We start from the raw sequence: 25915 nt of genomic DNA on the forward strand, positions 1-25915 counted from the left end.
AGCTCTGGCCGGGGGAGGGGGTTCCTGTGCGCTGGGTTGCGGGGGTGCCGGGGGTGTCGGGGGGAATGGGGACTGGGAGGAGGGCATTGGTGTGGGGGGTTGAGGCCGCATGCCGGCGCGTGCCAGGTCTCGAAGAGGGACCGTGACCTGCCGACCGTCGGGATACTCCACGTACGCGTACTGCGGGTTCGCGTGGAGTAACTGGACTCGTTCAACCAATGGGTCGGACTTGTGCACCCGCACATGGTTCCGGAACAGGATGGGCCCGTGGGCGGCCAGCCAGATCGGGAGTGGGAATCCTGCGGACGACTTCCTAGGGAAAAGAAGAAGACGTTCGTGGGGTGTTTGGTTTGTGGTAGTGCAGAGGAGAGACCGAATTGAATGGAGGGCGTCGGGGATGACTTCTTGCCAACGGGGAATAGGGAGATCTCTGGACCGGAGTGCCAGTAGGACGGTCTTCCAGACTGTGCCATTCTCCCACTCGACCTGCCCGTTACCCCGAGGGTTATAACTGGTCGTCCTGCTAGAGGCGATGCCCCTGCTGAGCAGGAATTGACGCAGTTCGTCGCTCATAAAATAGGACCCCCGGTAGCTGTGGATGTAGGTGGGGTAACCGAACAGGGAGAAAATGGAGAGGAGGGCCTTGATGACGGTTGTTGTGGTCACGTCAGGGCAGGGGATGGCGAAAGGGAAGAGGGAGTACTTGTCAATCACGCTTAAGAAGTATGTGTTGCAATTGTTGGAGGGGAGGGGACCCTTGAAGTCCATACTAAGACGTTCAAAAGGGCGAGACTCCTTTACTAAATGCGCTTGCTCGGGGCGGTAAAAGTGCGGTTTGCACTCTGCGCAAATGTGGCAGTCTCTGGTCACGGTCCTGACCTCCTCGATGGAGTAGGGCAGGTTGCGGGTCTTGATAAAGTGGTAGAAGCGGGTTACCCCTGGATGGCAGAGGTCCGCATGGAGGGCGCGGAGGCGGTCAATCTGCGCGCTGGCGCAGGTACCGCGGAACAGGGCATCAGGAGGCTCGTTGAGCTTCCCAGGACGATACAAGATATTGTAGTTGTACATGGACAACTCGATCCGCCACCGCAAGATCTTGTCGTTCTTGATCTTGCCCTCTGTGCATTATCAAACATAAAGGCCACTGACTGCTGGTCTGTGAGGAGGGTGAACCTCCTGCCGGCCAGATAGTACCTCCAGTATCGCACAGCTTCAACTATAGCCTGTGCCTCCTTTTCCACCGAGGAATGGCGGAGTGGAAGCGTGGAGGGTCCGGGAGAAGAAGGCCACGGGTCTGCCCGCTTGGTTCAGGGTATCCGCCAGAGCTACATCAGACGCGTCGCTCTCGACCTGGAATGGGAGGGACTCATCGATAGCACGCATCGTGGCCTTTGCGATATCCGCTTTGATGCAGCTAAAGGCCTGGCGGGCCTCCATCGACAGTGGAAAAGTATTCGATTGGATGAGGGGGCGGGCTTTGCAGCGTAATTCGGGACCCACTGGGCGTAATAGGAAAAGAAGCCCAGACAGCGTTTGAGGGATTTGAGGGAGTTGGGGAGAGGGAGCTCCATCAGGGGGCGTATGCGTTCGGGATCGGGGCCTATCACTCCGTTACGCACTACATAGCCGAGGATGGCTAGACGGTCGGTGCGAAATCCTTATTGTAAGTGAGGTTAAGGAGTTTTGCGGTACGGAGGAATTTTTGGAGGTTGGTGTTGTGATCCTGCTGGTCGTGGCCGCAGATGGTGACATTATCAAGATACGGAAATGTCGCCCGTAAGTCGTATTGGTCAACCATTCGGTCCATCTCCCGTTGGAAGACTCCATTTGTGACACCGAATGGAACCCTAAGAAAATGATAGAGGCGCCCATCTGCCTCGAACGCGGTGTACTTGCGGTCACTCGCGCGGATGGGAAGCTGGTGACAGGCGGACCTAAGATCCACCATGGAGAAGACTTTGTACTTCATGATCCTGTTAACCAGGTCGGAGATACGGGGGAGAGGATATGCGTCCAGCTGCATAAACCTGTTGATGGTCTGACTGTAGTCAATGACCATTCGGTTTTTCTCCCCAGTCCGAACTACCAGCAGTTGGGCTCGCCAGGGACTGTTGCTGGCCTCGATGACTCCTTCCTTCAATAGCCTCTGGACCTTGGACCTGATGAAGGTCCGGTCCTGGGCACTGTATCGTCTGCTCCTAGTGGCGACTGGTTTGCAATCCGGGATGAGGTTCGCAAATAAGGAAGGGGGGTCCACTTTGAGGGACGCGAGGCTGCAGACAGTAAGGGGGGGAATAGGGCCGCCGAATTTGAAAGTCAAGCTCTGCAGGTTGCACTGGAAATCCAGTCCTAAGAGTGCCGGTGCGCAGAGTTGGGGGAGGACGAGTAGTTTGTAGTTTTTTAAAACTCTCCCTTGGACCATGAGGTCCGCTAAGCAGCACCTGGTGATGTGGACGGAGTGCGAACCTGAGGCTAGAGCTATCTTATGCTTGACTGGGTGAACGGGGAGCACGCAGCGTCTTACCGTATCAGGGTGGACAAAACTTTCTCTGCTCCCGGAGTTTAGTAGGCAGCTCGTTTCGTGTCCATTGAGAAGTATCTGTGTCGTTGCCGTAGAGAGCGTGCGTGGTCGCGACTGGTCGAGAGTCACTGCAGCGAGTCGTGGCAGTAGGTCTGCCATTTGCAGATTAGTCACTGGTGGCTTCTTCTGTGTTGGTCCAAAATGGCGGCGCCCGTCGGCCGCACGGGAGTCGGGGCCCCAAGATGGCGGCGCCCAGGACCCGCACGTGGAATCGGGGCCCCAAGATGGTGGTGACCAGGTCCCGCACGTGGGGTCGGGGCCCCAAGATGGCGGCGCCCGGGACCCACACGAGGCGTCCGGGGCCCAAAATGGTGCCGCCCGTGGGTCACTCGTGGTGGCTGGGAGCGGCGGTAGTGGGAGTGGCTGTGTGCCGCGCGGGGCCCTGGGGGAGCGCGTGGGGGCGATCTTACTGACAGGCCATCGAGTAATGACCTTTCTTCCCGCAGCTTTTACACACTGCGGAGCGGGCCGGACAGCGCGGGCGGGGGTACTTTGCTAGGCCACAGAAATAACAGCGGGGCCCCATGAGCTTATCGGGGCGCCCCACAGCGCAGGCCTGTGTATGGTCGGAGTCGGCGGGGGACAAGGGGGTTGCATGCCACGTTGCCCAAGGGTCTGCCGCACGGCCGGGGGCATATGCGCTGGAGTTTCGGTCGGCAACCTCCAGGGAGGATTCGAGGGTCCATGCCTCAGCGAGGCTCAAAGTGTCCTTCTCTAGCAACCTCTGGCGAATTGCAGAGTGTTGCAGGCCTGCAACGAAGGCATCACGGATTAACAGTTAGATATAGAGAAATACAGCACAGAACAGGCCCTTCGGCCCACGATGTTGCGCCGAACTTTTGTCCTAGGTTAATCATAGAATTTTGGACACTAAGGGCAATTTATCATGGCCAACCACCCAACCTGCACATCTTTGGACTGTGGGAGGAAACCGGAGCACCCGGAGGAAACCCACGCACACACGGGGAGGACGTGCAGACTCCACACAGACAGTGACCCAGCCGGGAACCGAACCTGGGACCCTGGAGCTGTGAAACAATTGTGCTATCCACAATGCTACCGTGCTGCCCTTAAGAAGGAATTAATCTACACTCCATTATTCTACCCTAATACATGTGCCTATTCAAAAGCCGCTTGAAGGTCCCTAACGTTTCCGACTCAACTACTTCCACAGGCAGTGCATTCCATGCCCCCACTACTCTCTGGGTAAAGAACCTACCTCTGACATCCCCCCTATATCTTCCACTATTTACCTTAAATTTATGTCCCCTTGTAATGGTTTGTTCCACCCGGGGAAAAAGTATCTGTCTGTCTACTCTATCTATTCCCCTGATCATCTTATAAACCTCTATCAAGTCGCCCCTCATCCTTCTCCGTTCTAATGAGAAAAAGCCTAGCACCCTCAACCTTTCCTCGTAAGACCTACTCTCCATTCCAGGCAACATCCTGGTAAATCTCCTTTGCACCTTTTCCAAAGCTTCCACATCCTTCCGAAAATGAGGTGACCAGAACTGTACACAGTACTCCAAATGTGGCCTGACCAAGGTTTTGTACAGCTGCATCATCACCTCACGGCTCTTAAATTCAATCCCTCTGCTAATGAACGCTAGCACACCATAGGCCTTCTTCACAGCTCTATCCACTTGAGTGGCAACTTTCAAAGATCTATGAACATAGACCCCAAGATCTCTCTGCTCCTCTACATTGCCAAGAACCCTACCGTTAACCCTGTATTCCGCATTCATATTTGTCCTTCCAAAATGGACAACCTCACACTTGTCAGGATTAAACTCCATCTGCCACTTCTCAGCCCAGCTTTGCATCCTATCTATGTCTCTTTGAAGCCGACAACAGCACTCCTCACTATCCACAACTCCACCAATCTTCGTATCATCTGCAAATTTACTGACACACCCTTCAACTCCCTCATCCAAGTCGTTAATGAAAATCACAAACAGCAGAGGACCCAGAACTGATCCCTGCGGTACGCCACTGGTAACTGGGCTCCAGGCTGAATATTTGCCATCCACCACCACTCTCTGTCTTCGATCGGTTAGCCAGTCCGTTATCCAACTGGCCAAATTTCCCACTATCCCATGCCTCCTTACTTTCTGCATAAGCCTACCATGGGGAACCTTATCAAATGCCTTACTAAAATCCATGTACACTACATCCACTGCTTTACCTTCAGCCACATGCTTGGTCACCTCCTCAAAGAAGTCAATAAGACTTGCAAGGCAAGACCTACACCTCACAAATCCGTGCTGACTATCCCTAATCAAGCAGTGTCTTTCCAGATGCTCAGAAATCCTATCCCTCAGTACCCTTTCCATTACTATGCCTACCAGCGAAGTAAGACTAACTGGCCTGTAATTCCCAGGGTTATCCCTATTCCCTTTTTTGAACAGGGGCACGACATTCGCCACTCTCCAATCCTCTGGTACCACCCCTGTTGACAGCGAGGACGAAAAGATCATTGCCAACGGCTCTGCAATTTCATTTCTTGCTTCCCATAGAATCCTTGGATATATCCCGTCAGGCCCAGGGGACTTGTCTATCCTCAAGTTTTTCAAAATGCCCAACACATCTTCCTTCCTAACAAGTATCTCCTCGAACTTACCAGTCTGTTTCACACTGTCCTCTCCAACAATATGGCCCCTCTTGTTTGTAAATACTGAAGAAAAATACTTGTTCAAGACCTCTCCTATCTCTTCAGACTCAATACACAATCTCCCGCTACTGTCCTTGATCGGACCTACCCTCGCTCTAGTCATTCTCATATTTCTCACATATGTGCAAAAGGCTTTTCCTTGATCCTACCCGCCAAAGGTTTTTCATGCCCTCTCTTAGCTCTCCTAATCGCTTTCTTCAGTTCCCTCCTGGCTGTCTTGCATCCCTCCAGCGCCCTGTCTGAACCTTGTTTCCTCAGCCTTACATAAATCTCCTTCTTCCTCTTAACAAGACATTCAACCTCTCTTGTCAACCATGGTTCCCTCACTTGACCATCTCTTCCCTGCCTGACAGGGACATATCAAAAACACGCAGTACCTGTTCCTTGAACAAGTTCCACATTTCACTTGTGTCATTCCCTGACAGCCAATGTTCCCAACTTATGCACTTCAATTCTTGTCTGACAGCATTGTATTTACCCTTCCCCCAATTGTAAACCTTGCCCTGTTGCACGCACCTATCCCTCTCCATAACTAAAGTGAAAGTCACAAAATTGTGGTCACTACCTCCAAAATGCTCCCCAACTAACAAATCTATCACTTGCCCTGGTTCATTACCAAGTACCAAATCCAATATGGCCTCCCCTCTGGTCGGAAAATCTACATACTGTGTTAGAAAAGCTTCCTGGACACACTGCACAAACACTACCCCATCCAAACTATTTGAGCTAAAGAGTTTCCACTCAATGTTTGGGAAGTTGAAGTCACCCATGACTACTACCCTGTGACTTCTGCACCTTTCCAAAATCTGTTTCCCAATCTGTTCCTCCACATCTCTGCTGCTATTGGGGGGCCTATAGAAAACTCCCAACAAGGTGACTGCTCCTTTCCTATTTCTGACTTCAACCCATATTACCTCAGTAGGCAGATCCCCCTCAAAGTGCCTTTCTGCAGCTGTTATACTATCTCTAATTAAGAATGCCACCCCCTCCCCCCCCCCCCCCCCCCCCCCCCGCACCTCTTTTACCATCCTCCCTAATCTTGTCGAAACATCTATAACCAGGGACCTCCAACAACCATTTCTGTGTGCTCTGCTGCAGTAACTTGTGGGCAGGCGCAATTTCTCCCCAGGACAACGAGGGCCCGATAAAATTCGTCAAGGGACTCACCGGGAAACTGTTGCCTTGTAGCTAGGTGGTTGCCTCATGCGTAAACTTGGTTAACAGGCTTGAGGAAATGTCCTTTCAGAAGGTCCACGGCCGCGTCATAATCTCGTTCGTCCTCAATCATCGAGTAGACGGCGGTGCCCATGCACGAGTGGAGGATGTGGAGTTTCTGCTCCTTGGTGGGCTGGCTGTCTGTGGTGGAGAGGTAGCTGTTGAAACATGCCAACCAGTGTTTAAAAGTTGCTGACGTGTTTGTAGCGTGCGGCCTGATGCGGAGGCAGTCTGGTTTGATCCGTAGCTCCATTTTAAACTTCTAGTCGATTAAATTGATGTACCATCAATTGGACACGAGTCGAGATGAAGATCCAAACATTAGGCTTTAATCGACTAGTTGTGTGCCCGGCAGTCGACTTACAGAGAAAGGCCGACTGCCGGGTCCTACGGGTTCTTATACCCCGGCTCGTAGACGGGACTACTTGCCTCCCGACCAATCGGTGAGCAGTCACGTGACTAGTCTCAACCAACCAGCCGAGAGGCACATGACTGGCCTGAGCCAATGGGCAGCGAGTGTTCTGCACTAATGGCAGATAGGTACCGTAAACCTCCTAGTCATATCACCACAGCCCCCACAATCTAAAAAGATGTGCTGGTTAGGTGGATTGGCCACGCTAAATTGCCCCTTAATTGGAAAAAAGCAAATTGGATACCCTAAATTTTCTTTCAAAAAAAAATGTGGGGCTGGTTTATACCAGACCTGTGTACATGGGGCTGGTATATATTAGATTGGTGAATTTGTGTTGATGTATATTAGGTGGGTGTATATTGGACTGGCCTATAGGGGCTGTCTATATCGAGTTGTATATGGGATTGATGTATTTCAGACTGATGTAGGTATATGGGTCTGGTATATGTGGTACTGGTGTTAGGATACTGTTGCAAATCCTTTGTCAGTTCTGTGCTTCCTTCTTAACCCCGTCCTGCTGACTGCCTTTAATTTACAACCTTCATGCTAGCACTGAAACACTGAAATATTTGCTTAAACTACAGACTTTAGGCAAACCTGAAACACCCCTGGTTTAATGGACTTGCCCATGACTTTTAGGTTCTGTGGCAGAGCCCATGATGTCAGTTTGATAGACTTGGCAAGCAGCCAATCTGTGAATCTGAAATTCTGAATTATCTCTTCTTGTTGTTTGGGATTGGTGGAGTCATTCAAAATCTTCTGGAAGAAAGGCAGGTCATCTGGAGAGCTCCGTTTTGTCCTCAGTTCTGTAAAGAGTTCAGCCTGGAGGCAGCTGGAAGGCACTCCCTCTCCCTCTTTTGCTCTCTGTCCCTCTGCCAGGCGATTTTAAAACCTCCTTGTCTGATCTGTGAAGGTACGCTTCTTTAAAAGGCACACAGCAGTCAGAATTGTGAAGGGAAATTTCTGGAGTGGAACGTTGCAAGCAGTTTCTCAACCAAGTCTGAGTCTTTAATCCTCTATCTCAATGGCTGGGAAGAACCCAATCTGCGAACAATCTTTATAATACAGCCAAAGTTTCTGTACAGAGATCAGACACTGTAAAATGCTCAGGTTAAAACATCCAGTAATATCTCAGGGAGACGAGGACTCCATCTGGCAGTTGGAGGTCAGAACTGCACCAACCTAAATCTCTTACGTAAACTAATTCCCCAGAGGGTTGCATCGGAGAAGACTGGGGCCTACAAGAGGCCACAACCACAGCACTGAAGATTCATCTCAAATCTTTTCCTTCAATTTCCATTGCTTTGATTCTTCCCCTCACCTTACCATGTGTCTGTCTTGGGTGTACCTGGGTGGAGGGTAGGACGGAGTTTTGGGAATAGATAGACTGGTAGACCATAATACATATACACCAGTCTGATATGCACCAGCCTGACATAGACCAGCCTGATATACACCAGCCCATATACACCAGACCATATACACCAACCTAATGGAGACAATCCCATATACACCAGCCCCGTATGGCACATATATATGCTATATACATATAGACCAGTCCAAAATACACCAGCCTGATATACACCCACCTGATATACGACAGTCCCAATTACATCAATCTGATATATACCTGTATTTCCTTTAGACGTTCATCTTTTATTCTTGTTATGAATAAACAGTTTGTTAATGTTTTATTTATAAATCTGGTGTCTGTAACTCATTGGAGCAGCTCAGGGGTTAAAGATCTCAGGAAAATACACAAATTATTGGTTAATTCACTTATGTTGGGATTCGGGGGTCTGTGGTATATGGGTTGATGTATATCACACTGGTCAATGTCAGACTGGTGGATATTGGGCTGTTTATATGGGGCGTGTGTATATGAGATTGGTATGTATCGGGCTGGTCTATGTCAGGCTGGTGTATATGGTGCTGGTGTAAATCAGACTGGTATATATGGGGCTGGTGTATGTGGGCTGTGGTATATCAGGCAGGTCTATATGGGGCTGGTTTATATAGTGCTGGTCTATATGGGGCTGGTTTTGTGAATGTGAATCTAATTCACTTGTTTCTCAGTCCGGAAGAAACGATCTCGAACACGTCCGTACTTCAGAATATTCTTTATTACGATCGGGGCCGCTCTCTAGGTATTCCAAAGAACCACCTTTCTGAGAGTGCCAAAGTCTTGCTCAAAGCACCTTTCTTTTATATGTTTTTTTAAGGGGTTGTCTCTTACATTCACTTGAGCTGGCCCCAATACAGATTACAGCTTGTTTTTATCAAATGTTTAGTACATGACATGATTGTGGTGAGATAACCACTGTAGTTATGTGTACTGCAGTAGGGGGATGTATGCCTGTACCTGTAATACAGGTTCCTCCGGTCAGCCCCTGCCGGCTAGCTCCGCCCACAGGGAGCTTGTGTATAAATATGTATGAGAGCTGCTCAGACCCTACAATGATTAATTTGTTATTGTCATATTTTCAATACATAATCTTACAGACATTGAGGTAGACATTTTGCGGTTGTCTAGTGGCACAAAAGCGTATAGCAATTTTAGCAAAACACCAGGTGCCCAGCCATGATTTATCAATGGCTCTTACATTGGTTATTACAATAATTCCAATACATGATAAATTACAAACCTTGAGGTTATCTATTGGCATATGATAATGTAGCAGCTTTAGCCTAATTAGTAGCTTAATTGGTAAATGGTAGTTATAATTGCAAGCGGCCTCCATATTTCATATCTCATCATCCGGCCATTCGCCTTGTTTCTCAAGGTTGTGTGGCTTATAGTTGCACTCCCTTACTTTGAACATCCTGCAATGGCTTCAATAACATATTCTTACATACTCGTTTAATTTGTGATGTCCCACCTGGCTCTTTCTGTTTCTGGCTATTAACCCTTGCTTCACATCCTCACTTCCCTGCTTCACATTCTCACTCCCCCCTTTGATCATTCCATGATCACACAGCCCTCAGAAACTTATCCTTGAGAGTCTGAAGAATGCCTCCGGGAACTCTAGCTCTACATCCTCATACACATTCTCGGCACGTGCTAAGTCCTGCGGGTCTAATTGGGAAAGCCGCTGCATCATCTGTGGCATCACAGAAGCACCTAAACGATTACAAAAGCATTTAACACAGGTTATAATAATACACAGCAAAATGCAAATAGCGATAAAGAAAATAAATCCATGAAACAGATAGGTGGTCCAGGAGCTAGACCACAGCCATCCCCAGTCGTCTGAGGAGGACTGGCGGAGTCTCTCTACCCCATCCCGAATGTGGTCCACTAGGTGAGTAATGTTCTCCGAGCTATCAGGGATATAAGTACAGCACTCAGAACCCACCACAGCACATGTACCTCCCTTGCTGGCGAGGAGGTAGTCTAAAGCCATGCGATTCTGTAAGGCAACCGTCCGAACAGCTACTAACTCTGCGCTGAGCTCACTGAGTCCTTCTGCGGTATCATTGGCCACCTGCTCCAATATATCCCGGAGCTGGATGACTTTTTGGAGAGATCTAATACTGCCGAACTGTGGCTAAAGGACAGTAGCTATTGCCTCCCAAGGCACAATGGCCCTAGTGGATCGGGCATGGGGATGGTCGGATAGGTCTGTATAATGGGCAATACCAGGGACTACAAAGCCCATATAGCAAGAATCCGACCAATTTTCCGGCAACCAGGGATATGCTTTATGTCCGCATACAAAATAGGTATCATTGTACGAGCTCAAGTTCCCCTTGGCATCCGTCATCATGATTCGAGTCAGTTCCCCCCTCCAGGGGCCGCCACTAGTCTGGTTCTTCACTGCTGACCAATTAAAGGTGAACAAGCCCTTTTGTGTAAGATTAGTTATGGGTGGTTGCCAAATCAGGGTCTGGTTACATTGGCTGGTACCTACCGGGTGGGTCCCATTGGCATGATCCTTTTTAAAACATATACTGCCTTTTGGAAATTTAGCATACTTGGGGAGGATCAGGTAGGGCGGCTGATGGGTTGCATTAAACTTTGGCCACCACCATCCTTGAAACCTGTTCATATTGAACCCAGCCGACTGCCAATCTATCATATCTTGTGTATCATTATCAGAATCGGTATGATTACGTCGCAAAGCCCATTCTGCAACCTCCTCGATCAAATAGGAAAGAGGGACCAAGGGAACACCCCCATGGGCATGGCTGGGAACATGCGTACATACCCAACAAGAGGAGACATTCAATTTCTTTGCATAAGTATAAGACATAAACAGGAATGAATTTGCAGTCACATGGTGCGTTGCCCGCTTCCTCCTGGTAGGCGGGTTAGTATGGATAGTCTTAGTATGGATAGTCTTATCTGCAGGAACTCGTGGCCTGCTTTTCCTTGTACATCGGTAATCGCTTTTCCTCGTACACCGGTAGTCCCACCAGCAAGCGTAGCGAACGCAGGTCAGGGATCGAGGCTTCTGCTCATCTTGATGAATGGTGGTGGTGCTGTTTTCTACTGTGGTCGTCGTCTGCAAGGTCTCATTTGTGGTTTTGTTGACATAGCTAGAGGTGTCCTTACGATGAAGACGCAGAGATGTATCCTTCCGATAAAGGCGCAGAATCCTTGAGCTGGGTCTACATCGCCGGTCTCGAGCGGTCGCACACAGTAGTGTGCTAGCGAGGATCGTGAGGACAAAAGGCAGTCTCATCCTGTAGTCGAACGATCAGCCACATATACCTAGAACTTGAAATGAGAGTTAGTGATCACGCAAATTTTATAAGTTTACAATGGTGCATGTGAATCCATGCATTACGTCCTTCAATTTTGACTGCTGTGGGGGTAGTTAGGAGAACTTGAAATGGTCCCTCCCAACGTGGTTCCAACCCCTTCCGTGTCCAATTGCGGATCATCACATGGTCTCCCGGTTGTACAATATCGGGACTAACTAAAGGTGGCACTTCCTCTTGCGTGGCACGTACTCGCAAGTGGAGACTCTTTAATACTTTAGTCAAGGCTATTATATAATTAGCCATTTCTGTAGTCATGTGGTGGAACTGAATGTCTCGGGATGTATGACAGTCCCAGGGGGTGCGAAGGGGTCTTCCGTACAAGATTTCAGCGGGGCTCAATCGAGTCTTTCCCGCAGGGGTGGTTCTGATCTGGAAAAGTGCAACAGGTAAAAGTTTGAGCCAGGTGGCTCCGGTCTCTGCTTGTAGCTTAGCAAGTTTGGTTTTCAGAGTCTGGTTAGCTCTTTCCACGATCCCAGCTACCTGGGGTCTGTAGGCGCAGTGTAATTGCTGTTTCATTCCTAGTTGAGTGTAGAATTCTTTATTGATCTGTCCCACAAAGTGAGGTCCATTATCAGAGCTTAAACAATATGGAAGTCCAAATCTTGGTACAATTTCACGCATAAGAACTTTTACTACAGTTGAAGCCTTATTATCTACAGTAGGATAGGCCTCTATCCATTTACTAAACACATCAACAATCACTAATACATGCTTATAACACTGACATCTTTCCAACTCAATGTAGTCCAGTTGCAGGGTCTCAAAGGGACCCTCGGGCAATGGTGTTTTCCCCTGCTCGCAGGGGACAGCCTTCCCAGGGTTATACTGCTGACATAACAAGCAGCGATTGCTAATTCGTTGGGCTATTTCCTGCAGTCTGGGATGCCACCAGGTTTTTAACAAGATATCACCTGTAACGCGAGCACCACAGTGAGTTGCAAAGTGTACACATTCGGCCACCCAGGCTGCCAAAGCATCGGGCATACATGTCTGCCCTGCTGGGGTGACCCACAGCTTACTTTCTTTATCATATGTACATCCCAATTCTTCCCATGACTTTTTATCGCTAGCAGGAGCGTCCTCCTGTAGCTGTATTACGTCAGTAATGGTCGGCATAGGTTTTTCAGAGGGAGACTTGCTTTTTGAGCTTTTAGTCTGGCTCATCATTTTAGGCACCACCATGGCTTTTGACTTTGAGGCTTCTTTTGCTTGGTGGTCTGCCTGCCTATTTCCTTCATCTACTGGAGTTTTTCCTTTCGTATGGGCAGTACACTTTATCACTGCTACCTTTTCTGGGAGCATAAGAGCTTGGAGTAACTGGGTTACTAGCTGCTGATGGGAAATTGGGGTGCCAGCGGATGTTAAGAATCCTCTGTTCTTCCATAATTGTCCGAAATCATGAACGACTCCAAAAGCATATCTGGAGTCTGTATAAATATTGATTTTTTTGTCTGCTCCTAGTGCACATGCGCGTATTAATGCAAATAATTCTGCTTGTTGTCCTGAAAACGGAGTCTCAAATGCTGCTGCCTCTACTGTTTCCCCATGCTGATTAACTATTGCATATCCCGATAGTCTCTCCCCCCTTTCGCCGATGGACGCACTTCCATCGGTGAAAAATGTACAATCTGCCACAGCTAAAGGGGCGTCTGTAAGGTCGTCCCTAACGACAGAGACCTCTCTTAAAAGTTGCAGGCAGTCGTGGGAGGGAGCGCTCTCAGCCAGGGGTGGATTGGAGAGGAAATGTGCTGGGTTGATAGTAGTACAGCGACAAAACTGGAGTTTAGGATTATTCAGAAGAGAAATTTCATATCTATTTTGCCGGGCCATAGTAAGATGCTGTGTCTGTAACTGACCTAATAGGGCTGTGACAGAATGGGAGCTATAGACAGTAATGTCCTGTTGTAGGGTTAAATTAGAAGCTGACTGGAGGCTATTATACATAGCTGCAAGGATCTGAGTACATGAGGGGTAACCAAGAGCTACAGGATCGAGTTTGGAAGAATAGTAGGCAACAGGGCGATGGCGATCGCCGTGTTTCTGCGCGAGAACTGCCGTTGCACAGTCAGAGAGCACTGTACAATAAAGCTGAAACGGGCGATCGTAAAGGGGACGCCCTAAAGCAGGGGCGCTGAGTAGGGCAGACTTAAGGCGCTCGAAAGCTGATTGAGCTTCTGGGGATAAGGAAAAGACGCCCATCTGATTGGTGTAAGGGGTTAAGTGGCGAGTGTCAAGAGTAACATTCGGGATCCACTGGCGGCAGTAGTTAATCATCCCCAACCATTGGCGAACCTGTTTAGCAGTTGTGGGTGGGGGGAAATCACAAATAGGGCGGACCCGGTCCGGGTCTAGGGAACGGGAAGTGGCGGACAAGCGGACACCGAGGAATTTAACATTAGGTTGCGCGATAATCACCTTACTAGGAGAGACAACATAACCAAGGGAGGAAAGATGATTTAAAAGCTGACGGGTTGCGTCAGTACAGCCTTGCTCTGTCGGGCTGGCCACCAGTAAATCATCAACATACTGGACCAGAGTGGAATCACCCTCCAGGTGGAGTGGCTGAAGTTGCTTCTGGAGACAACGGGAAAACAGGGTAGGAGAGTGAATAAAGCCCTGTGGTAGTCGTGTCCAGGTATATTGTTGGCCACCGTAGGTGAAGGCAAAGAGGTATTGACTGGCAGGATCAAGAGGTAGGGCAAAAAACGCGTGTTGTAGATCAACAAGGGAAAAAAATTGAGCATCAGCTGGCACCTGAGCCAGAATATGAGCAGGATTAGGGACTAAGGCGTGAAGTGGTTGTACAATAAGATTAAAAGCACGTAAATCTTGGACAAGCCTATACTGGTCAGGCTTACCAGGTTTGGGAACTGCAAGGATCGGAGTGTTGCAGGGTGACTGACAAGGAACTAGAATGCCTCGCTGGGTGAGCTGTGTAATGAGGCAATCGATGGAGGGCCGAGCTTGAAGCTTAATGGGGTATTGTCGAATGGAAGGGTATTGAGCGCCTGGGAGAAGGGGGATAGTGATGGGCGGTGTGTTAACTAAGCCCACTTCCGATCCCGGCTCTGGGTCACTGTCCGTGTGGAGTTTGCATATTCTCCCCGTGTCTGCGTGGGTTTCGCCCCCACAACCCAAAAATGTGCAGAGTAGGTGGATTGGCCACGCTAAATTGCCCCTTAATTGGAAAAAATAATTGGGTAATCTAAATTTATTTTAAAAAAAACTAAGCCCACTTCATACTGAGTAGTCGCCCAAACATGGGGGTGGACATCAGGTGAACAGTGGCCATGATGGTGGTGAAGCACTGAAGGGCAAAAGAGAGGGACCGAGAAATACGTGATCTGGAGACCCCCAGGGAGCTGCTGTTCTGTACATCGAATAGCAGGATCGGAGGCATCCAGTGCCTGCCTGACCATAGGGCCCAAATCTTTAGCATGATATGGGTGATTAACGTGGCGGGTGACGTGAGGGGCAGTGTATCCAGTTTGCTTCCATAACCAAGACGGAAGATGAGCCGCCTCAGCTATGCCTTGCGGGCCCTTTACTACCGCAGTAAGATTAACCGTAAATGTCTTACCAAGGTCTGGCTGAAAAAAATCGACCAGCTGCGTATCCATGCCAGTTGGATCATAGGCAAGGGTAACATGCAGCTCTGGGTCGGATTGAAGGCGTAAAACCCACCATTGCGGGGTACAGGCGGAGAAAAACTGCCGCGGAAAGGTTGAAGGATGGGCAGTAACACCGTCGTCGCCGCATTTAATCTGAACGCCAAAGGCACATAAGAGGTCACGGGCAAGGAGGTTGCAATCCAAACCGGTGGTGACCACAAAACTATGCTGGATAGTAATCCCATAGAGACTAACGGGAACAGGAATAGAAATGGGATACTCTACAGCCTGGCCCTGGAATCCTAAAAGCTGCTGTGTTTCAGTGGAAAGGGGAAGCTTGAGGGAAGACTGGACAGAGGACATAGTAGCGTCCATAGTAACTAAAAAGGAATAAGTGCGCCCTTGGACGGTCCGGGGTATCAGAGGCTCAGTCCCTGATTTCCCGAGGCGGCAGGGCAGCAGCCGTGCTCAGTACTGCTGAAAGGGGTTATTCAGGGAAAAGATAGTCGTACCTATTCCCCCCGACCCTCGTCCGCGTCCCCGTCCCCCTCCACCACGGCTACCTCCCCCTCTGTTTATGAAACAGTGACGGGCATAGTGGCTGGGCCTGCCGCATCTATAACAAAGGGCATTCTGGGGTGGGGGCTGTTGAGGATAGGGGTGGGGTACAGTCTGGGGACCGTACTGGGGCGGATGTTGAAAAGGGCCTGTCGGCATACCATAGGGTCCTTTTGGGGTTTCGAACGGGGTGTATGGCGGACCGTACGAAGCAGCGCGGGGACCATTAGGATGGGTCAGGTACCCTTGACCCTCAGGGGTCACCCAACCAGGGACACAAAATTGGGGCTCCATCTGATAGCCAGTATTATCAGGGGCTGGAGTCTGCTCATCTTTCTTCATAACATATTCAGCTTTAACCTTAGGCTGTACCTTAGAGGACCCTTCAGTGCTCCCATCTTTCCAATAATATTTAACAGCCCGTGCCATTTGAGTGGGGCTATTGTCAGACCAGTCCATATTATTAGTTTTGATAGCATCAGAAACCTGTGTCAGGAGACAGCTAAGGAGCATGGCGCAATATTGGGGGCTGTTAGCGCCGTTACGGTAATTAACATCACCCGCCTGATTTTTATAATTTTCTTCAAATCGTTCTGAAAATTCATCAGCGCCTTCACCCTTTTTAGGCTTTGTTTCCAAGACTTTAATGATATCGACTGGTTTTTGTAGGGTAGTAGTGAGCGCCTGGTAAATTGCGTCCTGTTGCTGTTGCTGATTGTTATGCAGGGCCAATAGCCCGGCTAGGGTGACAGGAACCAGGAGGTTAGGGTTATGCAGGTGGAGATTATGACGGAACCGAATATGTTCCTCAGGTTTTAAAATCTGTTGGACCAGCGCCCAAAGATCTCTGGTTTCGGTGTTATACACCTGTATGGTGGTGCGGAGGAAATGTATAAACGCAGCTGGAGACTGCTTGCGGTCTGGGATCCCGGCTAGGATTGCCATAATCTCGTTAGGCTTCCAGGGGACAAACACTTGCATTGTTTGTTGAACATTCGGGTTGGGGGGTTGGACAGCTGGGTCGTACCCAGGATTGGGGACCTCTCTCATGGGGAACTGGCCAGGTACAAGTGGTAAAGATGGAGGCGGTGGTGGGAATTCTTCTTGCTGATACTGAACTAATTGCGTGAACCCCATTGGCCCTCCTCCCGGCAATTTAGATCTAGTCCCATACGCCGGTGGCTGGGTGGGTGGCGGAGGTATCGGGAGTGAAGGAGCACTAGGCGGTGGATTAGGCTGCAATGGTGGTGCCTGTGATACTGGTCGGAGCTGTTGCTGGTGCCCCCTGTTACGTCGATCGTGGTAATGGAAAAGGTGTTCCTCATCCCCATCATCTCCGTCATCCCAACCTTGCTTCGCATTACTAGCAGCGGGTGGTATTGGCTTAGCAGGGGTGGATTTATAATTCTGGCATTCCTTTTTAAGGACCTCTACTGTTTTAACCGCCCCTCCTTCTGTTAATTCGATCCCCAATTTTAAGGCATTTGCTTGCCAGCTGGCCAATATTGAAGCGTCTTTCAATTTTTGGCAATAATCGCGCCATAAGGCAATCAATTTCTTAGCGGTGGATCCCCGATTATTTCGCCAGATAACCTGCTGTGCCTCAACCACAATTGGTAAATCCTTTGGCCCCCCCAAGGGCCATTTTCCCTGACCTAGGTTCCTATGTAATTCCCACGACAATTGTCTTAGTTGCTTGGAAGATTCCGGATATTGTTCACACAAGGTTTGAAGCGCGCTTCCACTATCAGAGGTTGTATCTAACGTATTACCCATCTCTACACTATTGGCAGTTAATGATCCTTGCGATTATTGTTAATTTGGTGAAATGGTCCTGGACCACTTTATTCAATCTTGAATTTAAACGGAGTTATCCTGCTCCGTTGCCCAATTCAGGCAGGCTCATCCGTGCCTGCAAGCCTATCTAACTACAAGGTTATAACGTCCTTGTTATAGTTTTAACTTAGGGTTGATCACACACCCTTCTAAAACCTCTTATCGCGGGGCACTTTTAAACAAAAGCAAGGATCATGATAATGCCGAAACCTCTGTTGTGGCTATTAACTACCAGGGCTACCACCCTTCCTTACGACACTAGTCCCTGACTGTGCCCATGGCTATAACTGTAGGGGCCAACTCCCTCCCTTAAACGGGTTCGCCGGACTGACCTGGATTTCGTAGGAGCGTCCCTGAGCACTGGCAGCGGGGCTGAATCGTGAACGGTACAGCGGAGGGGAATACCAAAGTGGCAAAAATTCTACTCACAGTGGTGGCCCAATTCCTCCTTCGCTCCCAAACTCGACCAGTCGCTTACGCCGTCAGCCTCAGCGGAGACTCTTTTGAAATCCCACTTCTGACACCAAATGTGAATGTGAATCTAATTCACTTGTTTCTCAGTCCGGAAGAAACGATCTCGAACACGTCCGTACTTCAGAATATTCTTTATTACGATCGGGGCCGCTCTCTAGGTATTCCAAAGAACCATCTTTCTGAGAGTGCCAAAGTCTTGCTCAAAGCACCTATCTTTTATATGTTTTTTTAAGGGGTTATCTCTTACATTCACTTGAGCTGGCCCCAATACAGATTACAGCTTGTTTTTATCAAATGTTTAGTACATGACATGATTAATTTGTTATTGTCATATATTTTCAATACATAATCTTACAGACATTGAGGTAGACATTTTGCGGTTGTCTAGTGGCACAAAAACGTATAGCAATTTTAGCCAAACACCAGGTGCCCAGCCATGATTTATCAATGGCTCTTACATTGGTTATTACAATAATTCCAATACATGATTTTACAAACCTTGAGGTTATCTATTGGCATATGATAATGTAGCAGCTTTAGCCTAATTAGTAGCTTAATTGGTAAATGGTAGCTATAATTGCAAGCGGCCTCCATATTTCATATCTCATCATCCGGCCATTCGCCTTGTTTCTCAAGGCTGTGTGGCTTATAGTTGCACTCCCTTACTTTGAACATCCTGCAATGGCTTCAATAACATATTCTTACATACTCGTTTAATTTGTGATGTCCCACCTGGCTCTTTCTGTTTCTGGCTATTAACCCTTGCTTCACATCCTCACTTCCCTGCTTCACATTCTCAGTTTATATAGTGCTGGTCTATATGGGGCTGGTGTATATTGAGCTGGTGTTTACGTGGCTGGAATATATGGGCTTGGTGCATATGAGGCTGGTGCATATCGGGCTGATCTATATCAGACTGGTGTATATGGGGCTGTTGTGTTTGAGGGTGGTCTACATGGGCTGGGTATATATTAAGCTGGTGTACATGGGACTAATGTATACGGGGCTGGTATATATCAGATTGGTGTAAATGGGACTGTCGTATATCAGGTGGATGTATATCAGGCTGGTGTATTTTGGACTGGTCTATATGTATATAGCATATATATGTGCCATATGGGGCTGGTGTATATGGGATTGTCTCCATTAGGTTGGTGTATATGGGTTGGTGTATATCAGGCTGGTGCATATCAGGCTGGTCTATATGGGGCTGGTGTATATGTCTGGTGTATATGGGCTGGCGTAAATCAGACTTGTGTATATGGGGTTGGCCTATATCAGGCTGGTGTAAATGGGGCTGGTCTACATCAGGTGGGTGTCTATGGGGTTTGTCTATGTAAGGCTGGTTTATATGGGTTGGCGTATATGGAACTGGTGTATATGAGACTGGTGTAAAACATGCTGGCCTATATGAAGTTTGTGTATATTGAGCTGGTGTTTATGGGGCTGGTGTATAGGGGGTTGGTGTATATGAGTCTGGTGCATAGCGAGCTGATCTATATCAGACTGATGTATATGGGGCTGGTGTATATGAGGTGGTCGAAAAGGGGCTGGTGTATGTTGCACTGGTGTATATGGGGTTAGTGTAATTGAGGCTGGTACATATTGCGCTGGTGTATATGGGGCTGGTGTTTACAGGGCTGTTGTATATGGGGCTGCTGTTCCCAGTCACTTATTTCTTACTGTCAGCAAAGATCAATTGATTCCCGGACCTGATTTTAAAGCTTGGGAAGATTAGAGGGTGAAATGTCTAGTCTGTTTTTCTGTCACTGAGGTGCTGTTTGCATCGAGTCACTCATTTGACCCACTTGAAGCAATCAGGTCCAGACCATTATTGGCTCATTTCTTACAGGTTCACCGGCCAATTCCAGGTCAGACATTTTCACTCTTTGTCCTGTGATTCCTGTTAATTGTTCACTGAAGATTAGAAATGTCTGGCTTGCTTCATTTTATTTAGTATCTTCAGTGAAATTACGAATGTGGACATGTCTGTGATCTGAAACAGGAGAGACTGTATGTCGAAACTTGTTTCTGAATAATTTTGTCAACACCTTGGAGAATTTGTAGTCCTCAGTTGCCATCTAGTGGCTTTAGGAAGAGATCCTTGAATATCTGTGAAGCCACTCCGAAATTATTTTGCAGTTGAATTTCTGCAAGGATTCTCCCTGCTTCCCATTGTAACTTTGGCATAAGATTGGTGGGATTTCTGGAGAAATGGCACCAACAGCACTGTTCAGCTCCTGTCCTTACAAAACCATAGGCTCGATTTACTTTCAGCAATTATCAAGGGATCTGGGACAAGGGACCTGGACTTGGAGATGGTGAGGTGTTAAAGTGACTTGTAAGGAGATCAAGAGAAGTTTCTAACCTCGAGATAAAGTGACACATGGAATAAGATTGGGTCTCGGGCCTCATGAATGTTGCCTCTCAGACATCGCCCCCCATTTGGAGAAAATTAATGTCAGACTGCTTGCCCTTACCTACCAGAAGTCCCAAATATACCAAACTGATAGAGAGGGAAAGCCCAGCTCTTCCATCTGGTCTATCCTGCTCACCGAGTGTTTATGGAGCGAATAGGGATGGTGGCTCTAGGGATGGACGTTCAGGAACCCAGGAGGGAGTACTCCTTCTTCTTGCATGTGTGTAAGGTGTATTCTGGAATCAATTTGTTTGTGGTGAGTCGGACAGTGCTGATGGAGGTGGTAGGGACAGATTATACGGGAATTGTGATTTTGGATCGTGGGCTACACTGACTGGAAGTTAGGCTCAGTTCGGGGCAGGTACAGAGGCCAGGGTGGAGATTGATGACTTTAGGTGGATAAGGCATTTTGTGAAAAGGTAAGACTGGTGACTGGTGATTAATCAGAACAGGGGGAGGGGGCGGTGCTGCCGGCCACGCTATGGGAAGCGTAGAAGATGGTGTTTGAGGTGAGATTATTTTGTTTAAGGCTCACAGGGTCAAGAGGAGGAGGGAGGAGAATAGGCGGCTGCTGGACAAGATATTCGAGGTGGATAGGAGGCACTTGGGGGCCCCCACAAAGGAGATGTTGGTGGAGAGGAAGAGGCTGGATTGAGGGTCATATAGGCCTATCCCTTTGTTAAATACGAACATGAAAGTACTGGTGAAGGTGTTGGTGGGTAAGGTGGAGCGATGTGTGCCAGAGGTGGTCTGAGGATCAAACTGATTTTGTGAAGGGTAGGCTGCTCTCCAGCAACATTAGGAGGCTGTTGAATGTCGCTATGCCTCCGTCAGGAGGGCGGACAACGGAGGTTATTGTATCTATAGATTCAGAGAAGGCCTTTGACCGGGTAGAGTGGAGATACCTGTTCGAAATTCGAGGAAGGTTTGGGTTTGGGCCGAAGTTTGTGGCCTGGATGTGTCATTTGTATGCATCCCCAGTGGCAAGTGTGCGTACAAACAAGATGAGTTCAGCGTGTTTTGGGCTGCACAGGGCAACAAGGCAGGGGTGCCCGCTGTTGCTGTTGTTATTTGGGCTGGCGACTGAGCCCTTGGGGATGACCCTTCAGTGGCCTGCTGAGTGGCGAAGGATTGGGGGTGGGGGGTGTGGTCGTTGTACGCAGACAACTTGCTGTTGTTTGTGTCGGATCCACTGGAGAGTTGGGCAGAATTATGGATCTGCTATAGAGATTTGGGGCCTTTGGGTATAAGCTGAATGTGGGGAAGAGTGAGTTGTTTCCGGTAAATGCAGTAGGGCGGTGGGGCCAATTTGGGGGCACTGCTGTTTAAGGTCGTTAGAGAGAGGTTTAGGTATTTGGGAATTCAGGTGATGAGAGAGTGGGCCACGATGCACATGTGGAATTTGACAGTGTAAGTGGAGGAGGTTAAGGGGTACTTTTAAGAGTTGGGACACTTTGCACTTGACACTGGAAGGGAGGGTGCAGGTGGTAAAGATGAATGTGCTGCCAGGGTACCTGTATATTTTTCAGACCCTCTCGATCTTTCTCCCCAAGGCCTTCTGGACTTCTTCCCGAGGGTGGAGGCACTGATCTCGAAGTTTATATGGGGAGGAAGGTGCCAAAGGTGAAGAGGGCTCTGCTGCAGAGGCTGAAAAAGGCGTTGACGCTCCCGAACCTGCTGTATTATTATTGGGCTGCGAATGTGGAGAAGGTGACGCGATGGTAAAGGTCAGGTTGGAGGAGGAGTCCTGTCGGGGATCCAGTCTGAAGGTCCTGGTGACGGCCCTGTTGCCGTTAGCTCTGGGAAGTATACGGGGAGTCCAGTGGTGCAGTCCACTATCAGGATATGGAACCAGTTAAGTTGGATAAAATGGTGGTGCTGACGCCACTGTGTGGGAAGCACAGGTTTAAGCCGGGGGAGGGGATGGACGGGATGTATGGGAAGTGGAGGGAGGCGAGGTTGGAGCGGGTTAGGGATATGTTCTTGGAGGGGATGTTTGAGGGGCTGGCTGTGCTGCGGTAGAAGTTTGAGCTGCCAAGGGGCAGTAGGTTTATGTAGATGCAGGTGCGGGACTTTGTGCGAAAAAGTGCCGGACTTTCCCCAAGCTACTGGAGTTGCTGAAGCCACTGCTGCTTCATGATGACCTGGGGGAGAGTAGGATTGGGGGTATATATGGCTGGGGGAGCAAGACGGGACTCAGGTGGTGAAGATCAAGGGTAAATGGGAGGAGGAATTGGGGTGGGAAATAGGTTGGGGGTTCTTGTGAGACGATGCATAGGGTGAACTCAATCTCCTCCTGCGCGAGGATGAGCTTGATTCACTTCAATATGGTGCACAGGGTACACATGACTCGAGCGAGGATGAGTGGGTTCTTCCAGGGGGTGGTCGATGGGTGTGAGAGATGCAGGCAGGGGGTCAGCGATTCATGCTCACATGTTTGGGGCTCTGAGAAGCTGGAGAACTATCGGGAGGCGGTGTGTCAGACACTGTCTAGATCTGTTTGAAATCTATCCTACTTTGCACGATGGTAGGGTTACATAACAGAATAGAACAGTACAGCACAGAACAGGCCCTTCGGCCCTCGATGTTGTGCCGAGCAATGATCACCCTACTTAAACCCACGTAACCCGTATCCCAACAATCCCCCCATTAACCTTACACTACGGGCAATTTAGAACGGCCAATCCACCTAACCCGCACATCTTTGGACTGTGGGAGGAAACCGGAGCACCCGGAGGAAACCCACGCACACACAGGGAGGACATGCAGACTCCACACAGACAGTGACCCAGCCGGGAATCGAACCTGGGACCCTGGAGCTGTGAAGCATTGATGCTAACCACCATGCTACCGTGAGGCCCCGTGAGGGTTTCTATTTCACAGGGCTGGGTATATTGTTGCAGTTTTCAGTGCCTAGGTCGATGTCAGCTGGTCTGTCTTACCTTATTCCTTTTTGGTAATGGTTTGGTACAACGGAACGTGCTCGGCCGTTTCAGAGGCAGGTAAGAGGCCACTGTCTTCCTGTGGGTCTAGAGTCACATGTAGGTGAGACCACATAAGGATTTCCTTCCCTATAAGATATTAATGATCCAAATGGGTTCTTACAAAAATCAATGATAGCTTTTTGGTCACCATTACTGAGAGTAGGGCCCAGATTTTCACTCCTGAGATGGGTAGCACAAGTTGGGAAATGGCTCACACACCCCAGTTTTAGGCCCTCCAAACTTCACCCTCTTACACACCATCGAATCTCACCCTCTCCCCATGTCCAGATGCCAACTTACTTCCGACCCATGACCCCTCACCAAGCACCTTTGCCAACTCACTCAATATCCATCATGGGCAGATCTCAGGAACCACTTTGAGATTAAATTAAATAAAGTCATGCCCAACTCTCTTACCAACTAACATGAGATGTATTGGAAATGTGGGCGGGCTTTCTGCATCTGGATCCTGCCCACCATTGGAGATTCTGTGGCGTCTCCATGGTTCTGCAAAAATCTGGGCTCTGCTTTCATTTCCAAATTTTTAAAATTAAAGCATTGAGCGGCAGCACGTGGTGCAGTGGTTAGCATTGCCACCTCACAGCGCCGAGGACCCGGGTTCGATCCTGGCCCCGGGTCACTGTCCATGTGGAGTTTGCACATTCTCCCGTGTCTGTGTAGGTCTTGCCCCAAAAAGGTGTGCAGTGTAGATGAATTAGCGACATTAAATTGCCCCTTAATTGGAAAAAAAAGAATTGGGTACTCTAAATTTGTAAAAAATTAAAGCATTTAGAACAGAAGGTCAGCACCTATCACAGCAGGCTGCTATTCCGGACGCTCACTCCAGAGGAGAATTGGAATGAGCCAGAGGAGAATTGGAATGAGCCAGAGGGGGAGAGGATACAGTGGAGTCAGTGCACCAAGTTGGTGCAAGTGCTTGTTCACAATACTCTCCTTCTGTCAGCAGACAGCAGCTGTGACAACGCAGCTGTGAGCTCAATTATTCAGCACAGATTATCACACTTACTTGCACCTTAGTAGGATGGTAGGAACAGGAGACTATTCAGCTCTAAAACCATGTTGTATCGGAACAGGAGGAGGCCATTCAGCCTCTCAAACCTGTTCCAGAATTCAATTAGAGTATGGCTAATCGGTATCTTACCTCCACCAGCCTGCCTTGATTTCATATCCCTTAATACCCTTGACGAACATAAATATTTCAGTCTTAGATTTGAAATCATCAATTGACCCTGGCCTTAACTGCCTTTGGGGGAGAAGTGTTCCAGATTACCAGTACTCTTGATGTGAAGAAGTCCTTCCTGACATTACTCCTAAAAACAGACTCACAAATTTTAACATTATATCCTTGTTCTAGACCCCCCACCAGAAGAAATATTCTCTCAATCTACCCATCGTCTTAAATGCTTCAATTGGATCATCCCTTAATCTTCTAATTGCATGGTTGGCAGTGCCGTGGCTTAGTTGGTTAAAGCACCTGTCTAGTAAACAGGAGACCCTGGATTCGGATCCCAGCGGTGCCTTTTGGCCCGGGGGCACCGGCCCCCCACTCCTCAATCAGTCTCTCCTAATTGCATGGCAACACAGTAGTTAGCACTGTTGCTTCACAGCTCCAGGGTCCCAGGTTTGATTCCTGGTTTGGGTCACTGTCAGTGTGGAGTCTGCACGTTCTCCCCGCGTTTACGTGGGTTTCCTCTGGGTGCTCCTGTTTCCTCCCACCAATCCCGAATGCATGCTGTTAGGTAATTTGGACATTCTGAATTCTCCCTCTGTGTACCCGAACAGGCACCGAATGTGGCGACCAGGGGCTTTTCATACTAACGTCATTACATTGTAGGGGCAGCAGGGTAGCATGGTGGTTAGCATAAATGCTTCACAGCTCCAGGGTCCCAGGTTCGATTCCCGGCTGGGTCACTGTCTGTGTGGAGTCTGCACGTCCTCCCCCTGTGTGCGTGGGTTTCCTCCGGGTGCTCCGGTTTCCTCCCACAGTCCAAAGATGTGCGGGTTAGGTGGATTGGCCATGCTAAATTGCCCGTAGTGTCCTAATAAAAGTAAGGTTAAGGTGGGGGGTTGTTGGGTTACGGGTATAGGGTGGATACGTGGGTTTGAGTAGGGTGATCATGGCTCGGCACAACATTGAGGGCCGAAGGGCCTGTTCTGTGCTGTACTGTTCTATGTTCTATGTTCTATTGTTGATGTAAGCCGACTTGTGACAATAAAGATTATTATTATTAATTGACCATGGCATACAAGATGTGTTGGGTTCAGTTTCATAATTTTTTACGGTTTTATTTACTGATGAAACCAATGATCCCCGTGGTTACAAATCCAGTAATATAGTCGTTAGGTAACCCACTGGTTTACCCAGA

At 48.8% G+C, this 25915-nt stretch overlaps 1 protein-coding gene and 1 non-coding gene across 2 annotated transcripts; one reads left to right on the forward strand and one right to left on the reverse strand.

Annotated features, from left to right (window-relative positions):
* Nucleotides 1-11619: 11619 nt before the first annotated feature.
* LOC119973770 lies at nucleotides 11620-16760 on the reverse strand. The gene is made up of 3 exons (XM_038812194.1): nucleotides 15977-16760; nucleotides 12742-14654; nucleotides 11620-12192 (listed from the first exon to the last, which is right to left on the reverse strand). Exons 1-3 carry the CDS (start codon nucleotides 16758-16760, stop codon nucleotides 11620-11622), a joined length of 3270 nt encoding a protein of 1089 aa, XP_038668122.1.
* Nucleotides 16761-24992: 8232 nt separating this feature from the next.
* trnat-agu lies at nucleotides 24993-25069 on the forward strand. Its single transcript has one exon. It is a non-coding gene; the product is annotated as a tRNA-Thr (tRNA).
* The last annotated feature ends 846 nt before the right edge of the window (nucleotides 25070-25915 follow it).

Source organism: Scyliorhinus canicula, chromosome 11 (genome assembly GCF_902713615.1).
Source record: "Scyliorhinus canicula chromosome 11, sScyCan1.1, whole genome shotgun sequence".
NCBI classification, from domain to species: Eukaryota; Metazoa; Chordata; class Chondrichthyes; order Carcharhiniformes; family Scyliorhinidae; genus Scyliorhinus; species Scyliorhinus canicula.